This window comes from Amphiura filiformis, unplaced genomic scaffold (genome assembly GCF_039555335.1).
Source record: "Amphiura filiformis unplaced genomic scaffold, Afil_fr2py scaffold_58, whole genome shotgun sequence".
NCBI lineage: Eukaryota > Metazoa > Echinodermata > Ophiuroidea > Amphilepidida > Amphiuridae > Amphiura > Amphiura filiformis.
This window is the reverse complement of record NW_027305522.1, coordinates 261779-287497: the sequence shown is the minus strand read 5'-3', so window position 1 is coordinate 287497 and position 25719 is coordinate 261779. Positions and strand designations below refer to the sequence as shown.

The window sequence follows — 25719 nt, the reverse complement described above, 5'->3', positions numbered from 1 at the left end:
TTCAGCAACATGCATATCAGACCTAAAAAATTGTTTGATTGGAATAACATGAAAAGTATATTTTTTTAGTATATTCAAGGACATTCGCTGTGATAAAAAGTTACCAATGCAACTTTTAAAGCTGTAAATTGCGTTTAATAAAGGCCTTGGATCTGTTTTTCTTCTTTCTTTTTTAATCAAATTTTTTATTTTTTTATTTATTCTTTTATATTTTTTATATAAAAAAAAAAAAAAAAGTCTAGGGTCGGGCCTAATTTTAGGGTAGGCCGTGTTAGGTCAATCAAACAATTTTTTTAAGGCCTCATGCTTTAATGCATCACTTCCTGTATTTATCACGTGCTAACATTTTATTCATTTTATTATCCATGCATGCTTTCACAAATCATCTGCATGACTAACCAAAATATATGACTAAATGTCTGCATGACTAACCAACTGCATCCACGCATGCTTTCATCATTAACCTGCACAAATCATCCGCATGACTAACCAAAATATATGACTAAATGTCTGCATGACTAACCAACTGCATCCACGCATGCTTACACCATTAACCTGCACAAATCATCCGCATGACTAACCAAAATATATGACTAAATGTCTGCATGACTAACCAACTGCATCAACGCATGCTTTCATCATTAACCTGTACAAATCATCCGCATGACTAACCAAAATATATGACTAAATGTCTGCATGACTAACCAACTGCATCCACGCATGCTTTCATCATTAACCTGTACAAATCATCCGCATGACTAACCAAAATATATGACTAAATGTCTGCATGACTAACCAACAATATCCATGAATGCTTTCACCATTAACTTGCGCAAATCATCCGCACTTAACATATGTATGACTAACCAACTGCAACTCACCTGCACCAACCTGCTTGAATTACATCCTGAATGACTAATCTGTATGACTAACAAACATGTGTAACTAATTATCTGGCTAATGAACCTGCTTCACAAATCAATCTGACAATTGTTTGGATATAACTGAACAACCTACTTGGATAATGTTTATGACTATTTATTTGTATGACTATAATGACTAATAAACTTACATGACTAACCAACTTATATGACACTGTATCAATATGAATGAACAATAAACCAACACATCCTGCACCAACACGCTATATGGTACTCCCTTGCCCTACACATAATAAGAAAAATGACAAGCCTCATTCCAAAAATGAAACAGCTGACAAAGACGATGATAGCAGCAGTGCTAACATTGCTGAGCCTACTACTGCTGACTCAACTACTACTGACCCACCTGTTGTACCTGACCCATCTGAGACTGACCAAGGTGTTGACCCTGACAAATTGGCCTCTGATGATGAGGCTAGGTCATCAGGAGGGGATGAGAGTGATGATTCCGATGATTCTGATTGGTGTAGTGATGATGAAGTGGTTGGTGTACTATAAATATTGATGTTTTAAAAATGGGATATTCCAGTTGAAATCCATACACCCCATGTGGAAGACATGACCTTAATCTCCCACACAGTGGGTGTAGATGTCAAATGGCATCACACATTCAGGTAACCCCATTTGAAATTTAAACTCAAACTGTGGTTTAAAACTAAGGTCATGTCTTTCATAGTAGGTGTATGAATTTCAACTGCAAGAGCCCAATTGATATTTATTATATGAATTATGCTGTAACTTGCAACTTCATCCTTAACAGGACTATAGTTATTTTAATTTTTAAAAAAGTAAAAAAAGTAGCAACTTTATAGAGGCTACTTTGTTAGTGCTAGGAAAGTTGTGGATGTGCTAAGTATAGGAGTATTATCTCATGTAGCAGGCTTTGTCTTTTGAAAATTGCTGGAGTGACAAATCACTCTCCTCAAAACTTGTCAGGTGAGCTGTAGGCGAGTGATTTTAATCACTTGTATTATTATTACACCAAATGTAAGCGAGTGATGGGGAGTGATCACTCTCATTTGCCTCAAAAGGCAAGGCCTGATGTAGTGTAGTGATGTTTGCTACTGGGTCATGTGAGATCTTTACTCTCTCAGGTCTTTCATTTGTTTGCTTCAACCACTACTATTAATTGTGTACCTCTGTCTTCTGTTTCTTACCAATCACCTGTTCAGCATTATGTGAAGGCCTATTCATCTTTGACAATACAGCTGTAGAACAGTGACATCTTTAAAACGCAAGTCATGTGCAGTGTTGGGAGTTTTCAGCTCCAATATAGGAAACTGCAAGCCATATATAGTTTGTTTTTCAGATTTTAAGTTCTAAGAAGCTCCTATGGACGATGTGTCTACATAATGGATTTGTTATGATATACACAGGTTGTATCAAACTGATTGTAACCCATTGAGATGTTTATTGAAAATCCTGCTTCTTCCAAATGCAAACTTGGATGCTCTTGAAATGAACAGAATTGCAGTTTTATGACCTGTCATAACATTTATCTACAAATGTGACGTGTCATGTCAAAAGGAGATAATGTTGGGCAGGATCGTAAATGGAGAAATAGCCAAAAACCTGCCCGGGGGTGATTTTTTCACAATTTGGGTTTGTTGCAAATTTGTGATAATATTAATGGTAAAATTTTTGTCTCATACCGGAATATAACTGGCATCTTGTATATTTTGAGATATTTTTCAAGCTAATTCCTACTCTCAACAAAATATTTTTAAAGGCCGATATCTCAATTTCCAATTTTATAATACCATAACTTAGTAACTCAATATCTTCGCTTAGGAGTGTCCAATTTCATTGGGGAAAACGGCATTGTGGAGCAAAATATCATTATATTTAAGATATGTAAAAACCTCAAAATTGACAACCTGCCCAAAAGTGTCTCCTTTTGTAATGACACATCACAAATGATCTTGTGTTGCATTTTGATGATGCAGTTATGTACACAAGTGGAAACTGTCGGGTAACAAGCATTTTGATACAGCCTGTACTCTAAATAATTACGTTTTTTCTAGGTTGTGTTGTGTTTTCTTCAATAGATACTTTGCTATTCATATTCAATTTATTTCCATCAAAAATCACATACATTAACACCAACAACTTTATATAAAATCAAGATGGAGGAGGTGCAACTAAAAGCAAAAGCCTGAGAAAACGTTGCACCACCTGACAATTAAATTAAACACTCAAAAACCAAACAGACATATATATACAAACAAAACATGACAAGAGCGGTGGCTGAGAACACACACACACACCCCCACCCCCCACACACAAAGAAAAAATATATATGAGAAAAGAATCATTTACATTACAGACATTTGATCAATTAACTCATTCAAATCCTAACTCAAATCCGATATCAAAATGTGATATCAAAAATGATCGAGGTGGAGGGAGGTTTTATGATCTTACACTGTAAAAAAGACATATATGTGACATGATCAAGGGAATGAGTCGGATGACGCTAATATTGTTTTTGAGATATTGGCAAAAACAGTGTTCAAATTCTTCTTGTTTTATATTGTTTTCAGCCATTGGTAAATTGTTCATAACTCGGTAACCAGATGTACGATTTTGATGGGTTTTGCATCAAAATGTAGCATTTGTAAACTGGCAGAAAATGTTGTAAAAAACTGCTATTGAAAATTGCCGACATGTGACTCATTCCCCTTGATCATGTCACATATGTCTAATGGTATTGGCATACATTAATCTCTCTTTATCTAAAATAATTTTATGTCTTCAAATGTATTTCAGGATATTTCAACTTGCTGTAGCTAATATTGTTCATATGAGACCAGAGAAGAGCTCTGATGAGACATGTGCTCACAAAATGAGCAGAAAGTTGCCAGTGAAATAAGCGGAAAGTTGCCTGGGAAGAAATGGAGATATGGTTCATTACACATGTCAGAAAATGATAGAAAACAAAAAACAAAGCATTGAAATATTGACGTTTGAAGACTAAAGTGGGAGACCAACCCTGACAAGTTATATATCATTTTAAAGCTTATGATCCAGAAAATATGAATTAATAATAATAATAATAATAATAAGAGAGACTTAATATAGCGCCCAACGCTGACGGCCTCTGGGCGCTGAACAAATAAAATACCTTAAGCTACAAATACAGATATACTTAACTTAAACATGATAATAACACGCATATATCTGACACAAGCAAAAACATTATAAAAGATCAAAGCACATAGTTTCAAATATCAAATCAAAGATATAAAGAGAGCGTGACCAGCATTTTGACCATAACTCAAAATAAAAACTTTCCCTCTCATTTTGTGGGAAAAGGTCTCATATACCTATCATTGTAGATCTTTTCTGTAGTTTTTGACTTTTTTTTATTTGAATATGGACTCTGATCTACACATCAACTCATTGCCAGTCAGTCTACTCATGGTGCAAATGTTGATACATACCCTAGCATGTAGCAATACAAATACATTAATCATGTAACCATTTTATTGTCTTCTCACAGTCACAAGGTGCACTGAAAGCATTGATAGAAGAACACAGTTCTGGTAGCTTACGAGGCTTAGCAGACCTGGATGCGCTGGCTGATGCAATTACAAGCTAAAGTGTCTTCTCAACGGGAAGAGTTTGACTTGAAGCTATCAGAGGTGAGAATTTTAATCAATATTACAAAACAATTTAGATATTTATGTCAGTTTTCAGGTGTAGCAGTTCATTCAAGCATATCGATAGACCAGTCCCTCGCCTTTGTTGATAAACAATGATGTCAAGTGGTCTACAGAATACAGTCTCTTTGTATAAATGCTATATCTTATGGATGCATAGGATGCAAAGAGAAAATTCTGAAATCCTGAAAAGGCAACAAAAATATCCTGAAATCAAGATTAACCTGTTCAATGACTTTCTTCTACAGTACTATATGAAATGTGGTAGGCCCTGAATAAACTATGATGCGTACGCACAGTGCAGGGCAAAGAACAATTGAAATTGCCATAATTTGCGCGCAAACTGCCAGGCAATGACATCACATGTCAAGTGGTCTATAATAGATATATCAGTGGCTATAATTAACACTGAAGTTAATTGTCAACAAGTTTTGTTCATTTTAGAATAAGGGGAAGTTTCATGATAGTAACTTAATTTTTTAGTTAATTTTTAGTTATTAATAATAATATTATTAATAACTAAAAAATGATATTGGACCTGTCTATCCTCTGACGCAATTTAGAGGATAGCAGTAAAAACAAAAATTCATATCATTTATTCCCTAATTCAACCAAGCACCATGAATTGGTAGGATATCATGCTATGGCAATTTCATCATGTCCATACTCAGCTGCATTGATCTCATCTTGACATTTGTTTTACATAATTTCTCTTTCTCAGGGTCTTAGTACAGCCTTGAATGAAAAGGTAAGAAAAGTTTACCCTTAAACAAGAATGCAAGTGATGAAAACATGTTCTTTTAAATGTTATAAACATAGTTATTGAACACATATCCGCTGGCTTTACTGAAAACAGAACAGCATTTACCGTAAAATCAAATAAAACGTGTCTGTTCCAGCCCTGTGATATTTAGATTTTGTTTCATACATTTCAGTGTGGGTACAGTGATGTCGTCATACACACAAAGGTTTTGAATAGCTTTGACATCACTGTACCTGCACTAGAGCGTGAAGCTATCCCATCGGCACGTTCAACATGGTGGGAAACGGCACATTTTATTTGATGTTGTGGTAAATATCATCCTGTGTTCGGTAAAACCAATGTGTATGTGTTCAATAATTACGTTTATAACAGATTAAAGCATGTGTTTTCATCAGTAATATTCTTCTTTAAGAAAAAAAAACAGGAAAGAAAGAAACATTTATAAGAATTTGATAGTTACAATCTTGCTATGTCCGAGAAAGTCCCCAGTGACCCTCAGACAGTGACTCAATTGAAAGCATGGTAGATAGGCCCCTTTTACTATATGGTTGGCCTCCGAGAACTAACATCACCAAAGAAGCGGGCCACTCGAGAAAAAAAAGGCAGATTCACTGGCCTGTCTAGTACATCAGAGAGGGTAGGTCATGGTTTTAAAGATAACCACTTGATTGAGGACTCATCTAGATCAGAATTTGAGCTTATTAAGTCACAATAGTTTCTGCCTAAAGACAATATGTTATGTATTATTGTTACATGGAATTTAGAGCCTTGTATGAGAAACAATGTATTATACTCTAGTAATTTAATAACAAAAAACTGGTAGCATTTGACAGTGGCGTAGCGTGGGTCATCATATTGGGGAGGCACCGACCATGATTCGGGGCACCAGGTCTGATGGGGGGGGGGGCGGCACAAGCCAGTTTTCAGCAATTTTCCTATGGGATTTTCTAAATTTTGCAATTGATACTCTATTTTCACCCCTCCCCCCTCCCGCCCCCGTTTCCCTATGATGTTACGCCACTGGCATTTGACAATAACTTTCTTATTTTCAATGCAAATTTTCATTCAAAAACGCTTTGTGGTTTTCCAGTACTAACAATAAACATCTTTTTTTTACTCCAAAACTTCTTCACCCAACTCACCTACCAATTATTATACAGGACGAAAAGGTAAGTGAACATACAGTACTTGTTTATACAAACTTCAGTTTGAAGTTAAGGTAAAATTAACCTGCCATTAAAAGTTTTTACCAGGCCCAAAGCCACATAACTTTCAGAAGTTTGAAGTTTGGTCCAGAAAGCATCAGCTAAAGCTTTAATTTTTTGTTACATGGGTAGTATGCCACAATAAGCCATTGAGTTGCTTGTATATAAGCACAAGGAACATTACGTGCATTGTGGTATTTCTTTACAGTACTTGCAAATTTATTTTGGAATGAGCTCAAATTCAGAAAGGTGAACTTTTGATATCTTAGTAGGTTTCATCCACAGAATAAGTATAGTCTTTACTATGAAGATGACGCTTGTAAGCATAACCTTCTGATAAGGACTTTCTATATAAATAGGAAAGATAAAATTTTATCTTGCATTTTTTGATATATGTGACATGATCAAGGGGAATGAGTCACATGTCGGCAATTTTCAATTAGAAGTTTTTTACATCATTTTCTGGCAGTTTATGAATGCTACATTTTGATGCAAACCCCATCAAATTCGGACATCTGGTTACCAAGTTATGACCAACTTATCAATGGCTGAAAACAACATAAAACAAAAGAATTTGAACACTGTTTTTGCCAATATCTCGAAAACAATATTAGCGACATCCGACTCATTCCTCTTGATCATGTCACATATGGTTAAATTATGGAAAACTAACCTTCGACCAAATAGTCTATACTCATAGCTGTGCGACCAGTAGAGCTACGAGTCCAAAATTTAAATCGCATGGTGAAATTCCAATAACATTTTTTTAATTACTCAAGATGTTTAGAAATGTCCAAAATGTTATCCGATAAATAATGAACCAAATATAGTATGATATTAAACACAATATATATAAGCAAACTTGTACCTAGTGTAGTGCTAATAGCCTTTTTTAATTATCATAACTTGCACTAAATTGTTTATAAATTTGTTTATTTTAATTTGAAATTATTTCCGAAGCATATGGCTGTAAGTTTATCAACAGAAACAATAGTAAAAGTATGAGTGTTTGTAGCTCAGTTGGCATAACAAGTAGTTTGTCTGTTAAAATGTAGTTATGTCAATTTTTTTCTAATTAGTAATCCTATTCAGTGAAGAATGTTGTCTATTTTTTCAAGAAATTTGCCAAGATAGTCAGTTAACTTTCTTGCATTATGTGTTCATAGGTGTTGGGGGGATTGGGGGATTAAACTGAATATCTATAGATTAAAATCATCTTTACTGCTCATTCTTCCTCAGTTGACTCTTGAGTTCAGTGTTTTAATTGTCAAGATGGGGAACCAAAGATCCATGTTTATGCATTAACACATACATGTTATATTTCTAATGCGCTTTCTCAGAAAAATCAAAGCACAATACTACAGTATTTTTTGAAAATGTCAAGAGAGCAGGCCTCTGGTCAGAAAACGTTGTCCTGCTACGGAAAAACCTGTATCACAATGGAGTAATTTTCATGTTATGTGAAAAGAAGTTTTATAGCTTAGTAACTTATTCTAAATGTTTATGAATTATCAGTTATTTGTTAAAATTTGACAGTATGTGATTAACTTTTGTACTTGACAAAATTGTATTAGTGTATGTAACTATTTTGAATAACCTGTTATTGCTTGACTGTGATAAATTGGTTTCAAAAACATTCACTTTTCTCTGCCACTCTTTTTGTTAAGGTTAAGAAGCTGTTTAGTATGTCATTATAGATACAACTGCTATCTTATATCTTATTTTCATTACTGTAAAACTACTTAAAATTTCATGAGTACTTTATTCCACAATTACAAATGGGCAGCAGTTTTAAAGGGATTTTTGAATTAAAATTTAAAATTTCGGGAATTCAGAAATGCAACATTCTCTCCATAGCAATTTTGTCAAAATGGGCTATTCCATTTAAAATGCACACTACCCCTGTGGAAGATTTAGATAAGTCTTCCACAGAGAGTATAAGAGAGAGCTAATTGGGTAACTTCCATTTGAAATACTCATTCCAGTTGTGTGGAAGATATAGGTAAATAATTAATATTACATTTGAAAAACATACTCCCCAGGGGGAATGTGGATTTCAACAGGAATAACCTAATGCATTTTCTTTTGCAGCTACTTAAAGCCTTAATGTACGATCTTATAATATGAAATTGGATAATTTTTTTCAAACCTGATTTTTGTGCATATTTGTAATGTTTACACATGTCCCAACTTGCACCTAAATGGAATCAGCCAAATTTGTTGTCTTTGTAAGTCAACAGAGCAAAGTTTGACATATTATCATAATTTTAAAAATTATGATGATATGTCCTCCCATAGAACTGCATGTTAAATGGCCAAAATAACTAGTGGGGTTTCATTCACTTTACCTTGTTATTTCAACTTAAAATGGAAAGCAACCCTTCCCGGCAGTTATTACTAATATTATTTCAACATTTTGAATAAAGAATAACAAAATTAAAATTTGACGGAAATCGTACATTAAGGCTTTAAATTGGTCAAATTTTTACATACCATGAAATGAATAAGTAGTTTAACAGTAGTTTGGCTGTACGTACAACACAGCTTCAATTTCTCATATGATTGTATACATTTTCCACCCAATCAGGTCACTAAAGACTTAGTTGGAAATCAACAAGAACAGATAGATGCTATTCATGATTGGCAAGACAGTGCTGAGAAGAAGCTTAAACGCATCAAAGACAGTCTGGATGAACTTAGCCCTGAGGTAACTACTGTTGATATCGTGTAGATCATTTGTATTCAGACACTTAGGCGCCAACTTTGACATTGGATCGATTGAGCCCATATTTATTGATCAAGCTATAGTATGAGTTTAAAAATATTGAACGAGACGTAGTCAAGTCCAATATTTTATAACTTATAGCGAGACCAATAAATATTGGGCGTAAGGCATCCAATTTCTTCAAATATTTTTGCACAGTTGGATTCATCAAAACATAATAATGGTTGTAATAGTGACGATACAAACCCTATTATGAAAATTGATAGGTAATGAATATATTTATTTTACTAGTATTTGTGTTTTAAGGATGTACCTTGTTAATCATGAGTTGTGCAATTTCCATGTTATAGTGTTAATGAATGGAATACATTGGTGTTATTAGATGGAAATCAATACATTTTCAAACTTCCAATGAAAACAAAAACAAGCATTGCATGCGCTTATTTTGGGGGGGCTTTGTGGGCGCCAGCCCCCCGGGGTAAAAGCAGGGGGCGGCCAAAATGAAGGGGCGGCGGAAGAGGAAAGGGCGGCAAAAATGAAGGGGGTGGCAAAAAGAATTAGTAAATAAAAAAGGGCGGAAAAATTTGATAAAGCATAAAATTTTTTGAAAAAATGGTACTATAGGGGAGACCGGGGCGTGTCCGCCCTATTTTCTTCAATCTCGCCTAGAGAGGGCAATTCTCATGTTAGAAGGCTATAGTTTTTACATTTTTAAGCTGTATACTATAGCTAAATACTATCACATTTATAAGGACATTGAGCTTTCAGAAACGGCAGGAGAAGGGAAAATAAAAATCACGATGACAGGGCGGACTGGCCCTGTGCTGGGGTAAGTCCGCCCCTATGGTGGGGTAAGTTCGCCCTGATAAAAAGAAAAGGTTATAATATTGCAAAACAATTATAAATTTAATGCAAACGTTTAGTAAAGGGTATATTAGGCACTCACTCTCTTCCAAAGAGTCACTAAATTTAATGGAGGGTATAATGTAAGCTAATAAATGTAGGGGACCAAAATGAGAAAAACCTTTATTTATAACTTTGACATTTATGGTTTTAGGGCATAAACGGTGGTATGAGTAATAATGGTACGACTTAACTTTATAAAATATGCTTGCATGTAGTTTTACCCTTCTTAAAGGTATTATTATCAATATTTTGCATAATACGCCGATGGGGCGAATCCGCCCCAGCAGTAGTCCGCCTGGGGAAAACACAGGGCGGACTTGCCCCTTCACATACAGGGCGGACTTGCCCCAACGGTACTTTTTTTCTTTACCTCGTGTTATGCCTACTAAACATAATATGTCGATCTTTTAATTGCATAATATGTTGGGCAAAACGTTCACCTGCCAAATGAATATAAGAACGAAAACCGTCTCTGCAAGGTCTTGAGATTATTACAATATTTTTAATTTTAAAAATGTAAACTTCCTTGACTCAAAAACGTTTTTTCACAATAATTACTTTGGCTAAATGTGTCGGACTGTCTTGTTTTCTTGGTTACTTAGCTGTGACGTGTGCCAGCTTATTACATCATCATTGTATTTTTCCAGCAGTTGGGCGGACTTGCCCCGAGGGCGGACTTGCCCCGGTCTCCCCTACATCAAAATGTGCTGCTTTTAGGGCGCTAGCGCCTGAAACCTTTTTTTTTTTTTTTTTTGCTCTTCACTTTTTCAAACGACCGAAAAAAATTGGGTCAACCTTTTCGGGCTGTTGAGGAAGGGGCGGCAAAATTGAATTTTCTTCCGCCCCCCGGGGTTGGGGCGGCCACGGTACGCCACTGCATTGCCAAATTTGAAACATTATCATGATTACATAATAAGTAATACTCTTATAAAACTGAAGTGCTCCTTAGTGTTTGATGGGGGTTCTGGATTTTTGTTTGGGTAGAAATGTGTGACTGAGATTTTGAAATAATACCCCAAAATTATACCAAATTTAACGAAAAAGACAACCCCAGAATAGTCCAATGTTTTATCATTCCTGTACAGAATTATGGTAAATTTGTCTAATTCTGGAATTGTTTGCAAATATTTCAAAGAATCTGCACTCTTTTTAGATTTTTAGGGAAAAACACCCAATTTCTAATCCAGTTTTCTGAGAACGGCAATCCATAGTTATACCCAGGGACAGGCGATTTGCGCAGAACTTTTTTTCCGCGCAATTGCCTATTTTTTTTCCTATGGGCAGGGATACATGATTTGCACTGAAAAAAGAGTTTCGCGCAATTTGCTATTTTTTTCCGAGCAAATCGTCTGTCCCTGGTTATACCTAAATGGCTGAGAATGCACCCCAAATCTGCCGTACCCGCTATGACTCCCACTCCCCGGGTTTCATGCAGCTCATATAAATTGTGATAATTATTCTGTAGCGGATAATCATATTCATTGTACATTAACTTAAGTTCACATCATCTCTTTGACAGATTAAAGAAATGAATAAAACTAATGATACACTGCAGGAAAATATGAAAGGATTGGTTGACTCGGAGTCTAAAGACAGGTATGTTAATTATAGAAAGGAAAGTCACTTCAACTTTACCAATAGGGATTGAAGCTGTTTATGCTGTTCTTTTATGTAGCTAATTATGCAACTGTGAAATTACCTTGAAATAAAACAAATGCGTAAGTCATAGGCTACACATTGATATAGCATGCTGTGAATAGGAGGGAGCAGCGTGGCACACTAGTTAAGGTCTTTGCCTTTGGTGCGAGACGTCCCGGGTTCAATTCCCCACAGGACCAAATAAAAATGTCCGCTCTCCCCGTGGTTTACCTGGTAAATGTGGCTCAGATGATCCATTATAAAAGACCTCATTACAGTTGGTTCTGATCAGGGTAACGCCCGATTGTCGGCTACACTTGCCTGTCCTGTAAAAATACCCCAACCAGCTATTTACGGCGACCCCCTTCACCAGGTCACTTGTACCTTGCCGAAGTTTCATCAGCGTTATCTCCTAGATTTCAGCTGTTAATGCCTAGATATGCTCGACATAAAAAAATAGATTTGTATACCTGGTATTAATACATGTACAATTTCTTTGTTGTTTCTCTTGTTGTTAGAATCCGAGATGTTCAGATGGTTCGTCAAGAACTACAAACCAAGTATCAGCAGTTATTGGTAGAAATTGATGGCGCAGTGAAGAAAGCCAAAGCGACAGGTGTACCAGATATTGCTGTTACACAGAAAGAGAAGTTGGCAGCAGGAAAAACTGGCAAAGGAGGCAAACTGGATGAGGCTACCAGGGAGAAGATTGACTACTTGGATGATGAATTCAGCAAGGTAGATAGATGTGATAGTGTCAATCATGGCTATTGTATTATTATAGTTGCTATGTATGGAAGGGATCATATAAATCTACAATGCAGGGCTATAGTGTTCTGACACTTTGATTAGGGTAGGGACGCAGCCAGGATTGTTTTGCGGGATGTTGAATTTCCAAAGTTTCAATGTTCCGAAATAATTCACTTGTATTCAGAAAATTTCTAAATAATTTGATTGCATGTAAAAAGTGGACTTAAACCCCTACAAATTGACTTTCCCAGGATAATTGGAATGGTTTAACATGAAAAAGTGGTCCTTTTGTGGTAATTTCTCTGTAAACTATGGACCTTCACAGGTAAATTGTTAATTTTTCCCCTCTAAGGTGTAACTTCTTGTATATTTGGGCAGATGTTGCCTCCCCCGGATTAGGATTGTAGATTACTCACCTCTTACCTGTTCATCTCATCGAACTGGAATCATTTGATTGTGCTCATTTACACTGCACATAGTAGTACACAAACTGGTGGGGAATGGAGGGGTTGGAAATCTGTTTCAGTACAAAAATAATGGAATAAAACGCAAAAGACAGCGAAAGCTCAACATTGGCATCCAAACAACCTTTGTCCAGCCTGTAGGGAGTCATCCTGAATAAATATTTTGAGAATAAAAGCTAGGAATTTACATTTTTCTTGTCCACTTTCCTGTCATAGAGAATGAGCAAGCAAAATATTTTCATTTGGGGATGCCTTTATGCTCATTCATGTTCAGTTATAATCCATATATCTACCTCGAGTCACCGGCACTAGCTTTGAGGTTCAACATGTTCTGTGTTAGCTTAACATTACTTGTGCGTGTACAACAGGCCTTCTCAACTGGCGGCATGCATGCCACTTGTGGCGCTTGGAGTCAGTCAAAGTGGCGCACAGTAATTTTAATAATTTTTTCACATAAATCATGAACAAAAAAGGTGTGAAAATACGCAATCTGGGCCTTTAAAAAAACCTTTAAATCCAGGAGCTTCCGGGGACACTGCCCCCTGGATACACGCTACCTGCACACACACTACCTTGCAAAGTCCTCCCTTGACATGTTGGCACTTCATGATCACTAAATTTTTCCAGTTGGCACCTCAAATAAACTAGTTGAGAAGGCCTGGTGTACAAGAAACCACCCTAAGCCAACGCAACACACGCTGAACTTCAAAGCTAGTGCCGGTGACTCAAGGTAGATATATAGACTATACACATTATTTTATTCACTTAAATACCAATCTTATGTAGGAAAATGTAAACATCTTGAATACCAGTTTTCTAAACAGCCAATCTCTGGCATTCATTTACCATTGAATATATGAATATAAAACCCACCCAAGTCCATACTTTGGCCAAATTGAGTTAAGCATGGGAAATTGTTGCTGTACATAGGCCTGGTATATGTATGAAAGAACAACTAAAATTCATCCTCCGTGTCTATTGAGCATGTGAAAAATAGCATGTATGAAAGAACCACCCAAGTCCAGGATTTGAGTCTTGTAACATATTGATTGAAATCCAGTATGCATAAATGTCCACTTGTAACACATTCATTGCTGGAGAGTGACTTTTGAAAAAAAAATGGGCTTAATCAAGGAAAGTGTGTGGTTTATATTACATGGCAGAATGCTTATCAACATTATACATACCCATGTGCTTTATTTTGTATTATCTTACTAGTGGTAATCTCATTCCAACATTGTTGTCTTTGTATATGATTCAAAAAACCACCAAGTCCAGCATTTAAAATGAACCCCCACAAAGTCCTGAAATGCTTATCGTCATACCTAATACAGTGTAACCCACTCAATTGCACATAAAACTTACCATATTGACCAGGTAAATCTAACTGAAGTGCTTAAATTAAAATGATACACATTTTTTTCTCAAAATCACTTCCCATGGACTTGGGTGGGTTTTGAATTCATGTATTCAATTGTGTTATGTGTGTACTGTTTGTGCACTACACATGCCATCCACAATGGTATCCATATCCATACACCCCATATGGAAAACATGACCTTGATCTCCCACATAGAGAGTGTGAATTTCAAATGGGGTTACTTGAATGGGTGACTCCATTTGAAATAAAGACCCCCTGTGTGGGAGATTAAGGTCATGTCTTCCATAGGGGGTGTGTGGATTTCAACTGGAATAGCCAATATTTGTTTATGCAAAAGTTTTTGTCACATCATAATAGAATTGGAAGAACCGAATTTTAGGGGAACATTAAAAGAATTAATAATAATTTCATCAAAGTTTTGTCTATTGGATAATTTCCGAATGGGATATAACGAAGACAACAACAAGCTGTCACCACTTGATATAGGCGCCAGGCGCCTATATAAACTTAGTGCACACATCAGCAAGCATGCTGTTTCTGTTGAAAAATATTTAAGAACAGACCAAGAACAAGTAGAACACATACTAAACAATACTGTAGGATGTAGGAAATTGACATTTACTGAATGGACAAAAAAATATATAATTTAGAAAATAAACTCAAATCATGTGGAAATTACTTTAGTGGTTGAAGAATTAAGGATGGTTTATTTGCGACTTTTGTTCATTTTATATGTGACACGATCTGGTCCATGGGGGCCAAAGGCGGCAAATTTAAAACTGAGATAAAGGTAAAATATGGAGTAAAAAAGGCAGGGGTGGAATTTCGCGCCGAGACTCCCGTAAAAGTCCTATTGCGCGAGTCCATGTGGACTCGCGCTGGAAATCCCTTCAGTCAACTTGCATGCTTGATCGGCTCATTTACTCGGCAAATTTTTGTTAAACACCGACTCGCCATCGCGAAAACACAACGCTGATTTTTAACAACAAAGCCAATTATTAATCAATACTACCGATTAATCAATAAAAGTTTCTAACCAATGCAGTGATTGGATATCTACCCATCCACAACAGCCAATCATAACTGGTTTCTATACACGACGGCACTGTGACCTGAGTCTGCAAAGCCAGCCCCTCGCCCATTTTACCCATAATTCTTTTTATAAGAAATAAAAAGCCGAAATTGTGTGCTCACTTCCGGGTATATCGGATCTTGTGGTAAATGTTTACGACTGTCAAAATTGCACTCTGCGCTCTCACGCTGTAATCGCCAATCACACGTGTTTGGAAGGTTACCGCCCGTTGGAATGTGTTAAATTAAACAATTTTTGGCCTGATTTTTGATCATTTCTGACGGAGTGACAATGGCTAGCAAGACGGGTACCGGTAAAGCAATATCAAAGGACAGACTAATGAAGTGGGAGGACGATTTAAGAGAAAACTATTTATTTGAGTACAATGAAGACGCTTTTGGTGAACAAATTTTGCCAATATATTTTGGACTCCCGCAAGATTGTACTACGGGAATCTGTTTGCGGAAATCCATGGACTCTCGCAAAAATCTCCTGCGTGAATCCACTTGGATTCCTGTGGCACTTAACGAAATTCCACCCCTGAAAAGCAATAAAATACATAAGAAAATAGACATCAAAAAACTTCATAACTTTAGAACCAAGTATGCTAGGTATTTGGTGCTTTCAGTAAATGATAGCCTATTGTATGTATAATGTAATAATTATAGTAACTCAATTTTCAAAAATGCCTCCTTTGGCCCCCATGGACCAGATCGTGTCACATATATAATGTTGTTTTCATCCCCACCATTCCATAATTATTATTTCTACCATAATATTTGAAATTGTTGCTTTTTGCTTTTCTTTTGATTGTAATTTTATGCTTAATATATGTTCACCCACCACCATACCCATATTTTTTGTTGTTTTTTTATTTGACATGCTAGCAACGGAGAAAACATGATGAGGTTTGTAGCTTTATTTCCCACTTATTTGCACCTTTTCCTCTCATAACATGTCATTCTTTCTTTACAATTTAATTTTCTTACTTTAATGACTAGTTTATTATGTCAGTACATGGTAAATATAGGTATGCTAACATCTGTTTGGGGTTTGTGGGGGTGGGTGTGTGCATGATAGGTGCACAGGGGTGTGTATACATGTCTACACACACAAGTGAGAGGAGGGGTGCACACATGTGAGCATAGGGTACGGTGGCTCAGTGGTTACGGCTTTGGACTCATGATCTGAGAGCTTGCTTGATGTGCATGGGTTCGAGTTCCCATCCAACCCCCGTGTTGCGCCCTTGGGCAAGGCGCTTTACCTCGCTTGCCTCACCCACCCAGGTGCAATTGGAAGCTGTTAGGGGTTGTCACAGTCGTTGTACTGATGAACCCTGCGCCAATTGTAGGCTGCAAACATGGTTCCGACATACTCTAATGACGGCGGAATAAATGTAAAGCGCTTTGAGGCTGTTTACGGCATAAAGCGCTATACAAATGTCTACATTTATTTATTTAAATGTGCGTACATGCTCAGTTTCTGTGTTTTGTAGGGTTGTAGATTTTGTCAAAATAATGTCATTAAATCAAATGTATAAATAACTTTGTCTTTTTGAACTAACATCTGCTCTTGAATAAAATCAGTTACATTAATGGCATCTTGTAGAACCAATGTAAAGACCTTACAAAAAGTAATTTAGCCATTATAAATATGCATGTAGCTTGAGACTTATTAATTGTATTCACAATATTTTAACATAAAATGGTTTTGTGCATTTTGATACCCTGTTTGCCACATTTTAACAACACAGCAGTGTTTTTAAAGGAAATAACTCAGAATCTAAAAGTTGCATTTATAGCAATCAGTGGTTACTAAACATTTAAAACCCACCATTATCTTTACTCTGTCAAAATGACCTTAATTTAAAAAAATTATGGTCTTTCCAAATACCAAATATAATAATTAAAGTTATAATGACTGAGCTACTTTTTGTGAGACCTTTATATCCTGAACTGATGGTCATGGGTAGGATACATACAGGGTTATAGCTAGCCCAAGTTGAGTGCCGGCTAATTTTACTATCCAGTTTTTAGAGTGCTGGCTCGGGGCACAATCTTTTTAGCGAACATGAGGGATCAGGGAATAGGCTAGGGGGTATACCCCCAAAAATGTTGGGGTTTTTTGGGGTGTTTTTTAGTGCCGGTAACCCCCGACCAGCGCCGACTGGCGTGGCTATAACCCTGGATACATAATACTTATTTATTTTCGTAATTAATTACTCCTGATTCCAGAATAGACAGCACTAGTTTTTTGGAATTAAACAAATATTATCTTGTCTTGCCAAATGAAACACAGATAAATCCTAATCCTTAGTTCTAACAGGCAATCAAAGTCAAATTGTAATTGTTTTACAATTTGAGGGGAAATGGGCAAAAAACATGCAATTTTGCATGATTTCTTACAATTGCAGTCACAAAATTCAAAGACTTGGCACAAGTCTAAGCATTCAAAATCTTGAGTATAGGCTATGAATTTGCTCATAATTTTATTATTTTATGTTTATTTTAATAATTGGTTATAAAAGGCATTAGAAAATGTGTTTTCCAAAAATTAGAATGCATAATCTGAAATTAGTCTTAGTACAAGTTTTTGGGCTTGATTGTCACAGCATGCGAAAAACACCCTAAAACGTGTGTTTTTGGCCCTTATTTCCAAAAATTGGTCAAATATTAGAACTAAAGAAAGGATTAGGATTTAGCTATATTTCATTTGGCAAAATGGATAATATTCTTTTAATTCCAAAAACATTATTGCTGATTTTTCTGGAATGGAGAGTACCAACATATACAATATAACAACTGGGTACATATGTTTGAACCAACAAAATAAGACTTTGTGAAGTCTGTCAAATTGGATTGTCATACATGGTGACTGAAATAGCACACTTCTGGTAGCATTTTGAAATTATATTTTAATTGACATACGGCAAAACCCATTACAACACACAAACATAGCAGAGTCTGAGCGGATTCGGATCTAATTAAGGATATGAACCCATATTATGAATTCTGATCAAGCTAAACTATGTGTCAAAGAAGTCCTCAGTTAAAACATGTACAAATTGAGAAAAATGCACTAAGATAACTGTAGTGTTTGATATGTGTTATTGGTGCATAATACTGCCCTCATCTGTCCTGCATAATATATAAATAGACATTACTCATGCTATCCAGTTTTTGCACATTTACTATGTTTATTTATAGTCCTATTAATACGAAGTGCTTTAATTAAGAGAGCAATGAGATGAACTAAGTTTTACAGATTTGTTTGTCTCCATTCGAGATTTACTGTTTTTGAGTAAAAAATACTGAGTATGACCAACTTGTTTTGTGAAAAACAAAGTTTGTGCTGATCAGTTGGCTTCTTCAAATTCTGAAGGAAATGAAATAAGACTGGTTTGCTTCCCCCTGGTTTCCTGTTTTGCAAAAACAAGCTATTGCACTGAATGTGACTGCAGTGGTCTTTATAGTGTAAGTCAGGGAAGTGCCTAGAGGCACTTCCCTGGTCAAGTGCAGTCAGTGACATCAAGCACTGATGTACACAAGGGTGCATTTCATGACGCTGCATAGATTTGTGCTCAAAATAGCAGGTGTCTCAGCGAACTAATGTCACCAACTGCATAAAGCACTATAGACTGACTTGGGTCTGTGCCAAAGAGTAGGCTGCAAATCAGCATTAGTGTGTTCAGATCTTTAGAGATCTTGTGGATTCAGAGGTGTGCCTTTAGAATTGAAACTTGACAATGGAGGTTACAGGCAGGCCCGTACGCAGGATTTTTTTTGGGGGTGCTGATCTTGAAAAGGTGGACTTTTTTCCAAAGGGGGAGCAATTTTGTGAAAAGTGGACTTTTCCCCTCAAATTTGGACCTTTTTTGACTAAAAAAAACATTAAAAAACATGATTTTTTTTTCTCGCTACGCTCGCAAATTCTTAACTTTTGGGACTTTTTGGATACCCCCCTGCGTACGGGCGTGGTTACAGGGTCAGATATCCAGATTAAAACTGAATGCAAAATCTTTCCACACCCCTTCTAGAATGATTCTGTAGGGACAAAGTAATACAAAAAATGACAATATTTAATTAGATGATTATAAATGAGATATCCTATATACCTCACCCCGGCATGGCAGAAGACTATGCAAGACCGCACAGGTGAATTTTTATCTTAAATAAGCCTAACAAAAGATGCACATTGTAAGTTTTTATCCATTTTTCCAGATGATCCCGTTCTGCTCCATAAGGCTCAAAAAATAATGCTATGTCTCAAAGCCCATGGCAGTCTCAAAAACGAATGCAGAATGAGGGGGTTTTTTTTTAAAGATTTTTATTTTTTATTTAAAGATTTTTTTAAACTTAATTTTGAATTAAGATGTCATTTTCGAATGTTCAAAAATACACTGCATAAAATTGTGGTTGATTTACACAATTGAAGTACAAATATCAATTGTTTTATACCTAAGCAAATGCGAGTGTCGAATCCAGTAACTTTTCTTCCAAATTTGTCACAAAATTTCATGATTTTACGGCAAAAAAAAAAAAAAAAAAAGGAAATAAAAAGTGAATTTGCTGTTTCAGGTGACATAGACGCATGCAAAGAAAAAGAAACGCATGTGTGGGCTTTGAGACATAACAATTTTTTTAGCCTAAGTTAATATGCCTACACTAACCTAGACTATGCCATAGTCAATTTTTAATAAATAAAAATATGTTATTAATCATGATGAACGCATTCAGTTGAACTCGATATTATACTGATTACATCAAAATACTAGTATAAAATGGAAGTAGAAGTAAAGTATACGTAGGCTTATATTATTGAATGCAACATATCATAATGGCATAGGCCTAACTATAATGGCACTTCAATACTGAACAATTCTAATTTTAGAATCTGCCAGTTTATTATTTGCAAAAGCCCGATTTAAAAATTGACTATGTACTTTCACTTTTAAGCAGAACTTTACCCCGGGACTTCGTTCTCTAAAACACACTGTCAACCATACTTGTTTATCAATCAAATCTAACCACAAGACTAAGCATGGTGGTACAGTACGCGCTAGATGCGTACATTCATCCACCAACTTTCGCGCCAGCACAAAAGCGCCGCATTGTTGTGTACCATGTATAGTTAATGGTAATTGTACATACCGGGAGGATTTAAACAATAACGAGATCTGGGCGACCAATCACAAGCCAGATTCATTTAAAGATGCATTACATCATGACCAATTTTAGTTAGTTAGGCCAGAAATTGTTAAAAATGTAAACCGCAAGTCAAAGTCAGTAGTCCACTTGGGAACCTAACAAACAGAGGGAGTACGGTGACTGAAAAGATCACATGTGAAAATCTATCAATTGTGCACAAATAATTGAATCAGAGTTTTAAGCTTAAATGTAATAGCCAGAGTATGCACAATTGGCAAGTGGACTACGGAGAAGTCTAACACTAACCAACAATTCTTCTTTTCTGAAATACAAATCACCAACCCTGTACTTTCTTAATGTACTATTTCTTATCCTACAAATTATTTTACAGCTTAAAGAACAAGTGTCAAAGATTGAGACAAGTGTACAGACAGTCCGTGTGCATCTTGCAAGGAAGATTGAAGCCGAGACTAGAAGTGTAAGTTACAGTGTGAATATACAATCTACTAATATAAACACAGCCAAATTAAAAAGTCTCCACTAGTTCCATCCCCATTTAATCAGAGTCTGATGAGTTTATGGCAAAATATTTATATGATAATTTTCTATACACTTTCCTTCGAAGGTTAATACCAAATTTGATATCAAAAGTTTAGTCATCGTGAGCATAGGAACCGTTGTTTGATAAATTATGAATTGTCCACGCAAAAGCCAATGCATGGTACCAGTTTATTATGTGGCCCGAAGCAACCCGTACAGGAATCATTGTACACTTGCCTGCTCAAAATTAAAAGAGCGGGGTCTTGGATGCATGTAGATGTTGAGAAGAGGTGGTTTATAATCAATTAACCTTCCGGCCTATTCATGTGACGTAATTCTTGACACTCACGCTAGCTCCGCCGCTTGATACAACTCCCTATGTCATTTTTAAAATTGAACGAATTTTAGAACAATGCTTCCTATGCTCACGATGATTAAACTTTTTATATCAAATTTGGTATCAACCTTCGAAGGAAAGTGTATAGAAAATTATTATATAAATTATTTTGCCATAAACTCATCAGACTCTGAATAAATGGGGATGGAACCAGTGGACACTTTTTAATTTGGCTGTCTTTAGTTAATGGCGTGCTTAACAATAACAATGCACTCACATTATGTGTGATCAAAAACTTGTTCTCTACACCAATGTGTATGAGGAAGATGATTGATTGATTTGTGGGCACAAATTTTGTTTTTGTGTACTTTCAAGATGTTTTTTGTTTCAATAATCTGTTGATTGGACGAGTCCTAATAGCATATTTAAAATACACCTTTGTGGATAAAAACAGTATCAAAACAGGTGTTTCTTGAATTTATTACTTACTCATAAAATATACAAATTACTGTTTTTGATCATCAAAGAAAAGTTGAAACTAGTCAACAACACTCTCGTTTTTGTCCAAAACATTTCAGAGTATGTATGCGAGATGTATGACCGTTACTTCTTGTAGTCAATGTCCTTTTTTGACCTTTTGGAAGGTGTTTCTAGAAGCAAATTGTCATAGATTTTGGAAAGTTTTTGATCAGTTTGATAGGTGTGTTTGTGTTGAATTTGCTAAGTTAAAGACAAATCTTTCAGTGAACTTTACTCATTGAATGGCAATTTAATTGTGATCAATAAATGAAATATAGGGCATATTATTGACAGGAGTTAAGAGTAATAACATCAACATTAGATGATGTGTTCAGGAAATAGACATTTTTCTATACCTGCACTATGTTCATTCACATAATTTTTGAGGATGTTCTTAGTTTATAAATAGATTGGTTGTTGCATGTTCTTGATTGAAGTTTACAAAATGTTTAGCCCAGTTCTGCTCATATTCATTTGCTAGGTGGAAAAAGGCAAATTAATTTATAATTTAATCATTGGTTCTCAATTTTCAATTTGAATAGAGTATCCATTGTGATGGAAGGAGGGAGTTTTGAAAGTGTGAAAAAAACAAAACTTTTTTTCACTTACTAAGTTTGAGTCAATAAGTTGTGAATCCGTTTGGGTTTAAGTTTGGGTGGGGGAAAATGAAGCAGAATTGTCTGATTTCCTGAATATGCTGCTAATCAATCAAGTTGATAATTATTAACAACAACTGAACATTTTGTTAATAAGCATATGTACCTATTAACGAGTTGCTCGGACAAGAAATGAGAATTTTTAGGGTAGTTTGTTAAACTTTTTTCTTTTTTTTCTGTTGATTTATAAATATCTGTAACACAGATATTTGTAAATTATAAGAAAAATATGAGCAAGTCTAACAAACTACCCTAAAAATTGTTCTTGTCCAAGCAACATATTAGGCACATATGCTTATGAACAAATTTTTGTGGTATGTAATTTTGCTGTGCCTGCACTTTTAACATGCGTGTTTGTGTGTTCACTTTAATTTTCTGCACCTTAAACAGCGGCGTGAAGAGATTCATGATCTTCAAGCCGTCTTTGAAGACATGCAATCCAGAGTGGACCCAGAGGCGCTAAAAGAATAAAGACAAACCAAAACGTGAGGAACCATCAAGTAGTCGAACAAGTAGTACTAAAAAGGAAAGAGGTAGTCGAAAATCAAGTGCTAAAAATAGCCCAAGGAAATCCAGTGCTAAAGGAACTCCAAAAAGGAGAGTCCTAAGAATGAGGACAAACAGGATGATTCAAAGAAAGAGGACAAAGGAGATGGGAAGAAAAGTCCAGACAAGGACAAAGAGGACAAGGACAAAGAGGACAAAAAGGATGATGGAAAGAAGAGTCCCAAACAGGAAGATAAAAAAGGAGGAAGTCGACGGGGGTCACAGGCCTCAGCTAAGAGTGATGGGAAAAGTGGATCAAAGGATGGCAGTGGGGGAGGAAGTTCAGGTTAAGGGTCACAAAGTCATAGGTTACGAGAAGGGATGAAATATGGTAACAAAGAAATTTAAGAATAATGTGACACAATCTGGGATCTGATCCAATCAGGCCAAAGTCAGCATTAATGAAATTGAGATTTAGGTAAAAAGTCTAATAAAGAGCTTTGGGAATAGGACTCGCTAAATATTTTAGGTGGCGAGATAGGTACCAGGATAAATCACACGGCTTGATAGATGCGTCTTGGTTCACTCGTCTTGGCTAGTCCCTCAGATTGGTAGTTCTGTTCCTCGGCTCTTCATCGTAGATTTGGCATTGGTATGGGCGCTAATAAAAATCTCTCCATAGAACTAGAGGTTCGACCAGGGTCTTATTTAGGCTTTCAGACTCAGCCAAGCACGAATATTATCACACCAACATCAAGACAATCAAAACCACAATTTACTGATATTTAAGTTATTTATTACCTTACTACATCATCTTCATTCCGTATGAAACTTTATATTAAAACTAACAAGTGAACTGGGAGTAGAACAAATTCCATTATCAAAGTAATAATTAGCGAGAATTGTTCTCGCTCTAAACTAAGTTGTGTCCACACATCTTGGCCTTTACGGAGATTTTATAGAGAGGTGTTATCTCCCTGAGTGACTGCTACAAGCTACAAACTAAACCTCAGTTTGCGTCGTCCACAAGACCTCTGTTTACAAAAGACCATTGTGACGTTTTACGATAGTCTAATCGAAATGATACGAGAGAGTGATTTCTCACTCGGGGTGAATGACACCATAATTTTGATTAAATAAATAAATGAAAATAGAAGGCACGGGATATAAAATAATATATCGCCACAACAAAAGGAACAACAGTAAATATTTAAGAAAGGACAGATACAAAGTTCATAACTTTGCAACCAAATATGACAGAGACTTAGGGATTTCAATATAAGCTCAAGTTCTGAGCAAGATAGTGATGACAAATTGTCAAAATTTCTTACTTTGGTCAGAGTGGATCAGAAATGGGCAACTTTGGAACATTTTACCTGAACTTTTTATGGTATAAAATAATGATATAATTGAATACCAAATTAAAAAGACTAGTTTGCGTATGACATCCTGTCAACCAGACCAAAAATGCCATACTGCACAAGTCAGCAACCAATCACGCCGTGCCTTTGGCCTGATGTCAAACGCGAACTAGTCTTTTTAACTCGGTCTTCAATAATAGAAAGCTAACACTTTCTTTGCACAAACAAAGTAAGATAGGCTAAGCGACAGAATGTAACTTTGCTGAAATAAGATGTGTTTGTTTTGTTCTGTTGTGTTTTTGGACCACCTTAGTATTATGTAGACGTGCCATCAATGTTATAGCTGTAAAATACTACCCAAAGTACTCAGTAATTGGTTATGTTACTTAAATATTACAGCTAAAACTGACAATTGCTGCTCAGAATGGAAAACACAGTGTTTGTGGCAATTGTATAAAACACATACACACAAACATCAGGCTGTGGAGGTACACCCCAATCAAGACAGAAAAATGAGCAAATGGACCACTATTTTCATGTTAAACTGTTTTAAAATAGCCCAAAAAGTTTTAGATGGCTAAGGAAAGGAGATTTATTTATTTTGGAAAAGGGTCCTACCAAGCATTGAACCATTGTCACTTATACTAGTTGCTTTCATAAGGTTGTATAATCAGGAATTCAAAAGATGTATTTCAAACATGCATATTTTGACTGAAGTTTAGATAATCATTCTTTTTAACTCACAATTTATCATATTTTGAATATATTTTGTTCAATGTTGAAGAAGACTCCACTCACAACTAGTCTGAAATATGTGCATCTATCTTAAGTGTAAGATAAAATTTGTATAGGTACAGTGCCTAACATAACAGTAGTAACCAGTATTAGATTTGTAGGTTTAATGTGTTGACCTAACAAATCTCATTTTTGAAGTTTACATAGGGTGGAGTAATTGAATGTGATTTTTATAAAGGAAAATTTGATTTACATAAATGCGATGCTTATCACCGATAAGCAGAATTATACCAAAAATCTTGATTACAGGTCAGGAGTTTGAAGGGTCATTAGTCCAAAAACCCAATAAAGAGTCATTATAAAGCCTAATCTTTACCATAACCCTACCCCTAATTCACCATAAACTAATCCTCCCAGCAAACACAAAACGA

The 25719-nt window shown here is 35.8% G+C and overlaps 1 protein-coding gene across 1 annotated transcript in view; it reads left to right on the top strand.

Annotated features, from left to right (window-relative positions):
- Positions 1–25719, top strand: part of LOC140144479 (uncharacterized) — a 167233-nt gene that overhangs the window by 128347 nt on the left and 13167 nt on the right. The window contains 9 exon segments of the mRNA XM_072166289.1: positions 4444–4521; positions 4523–4585; positions 5325–5351; positions 6527–6535; positions 9159–9278; positions 11722–11798; positions 12359–12578; positions 16395–16415; positions 21046–21132. Of these exon segments, the coding sequence (XP_072022390.1) occupies positions 4444–4521; positions 4523–4585; positions 5325–5351; positions 6527–6535; positions 9159–9278; positions 11722–11798; positions 12359–12578; positions 16395–16415; positions 21046–21132 (702 nt within the window).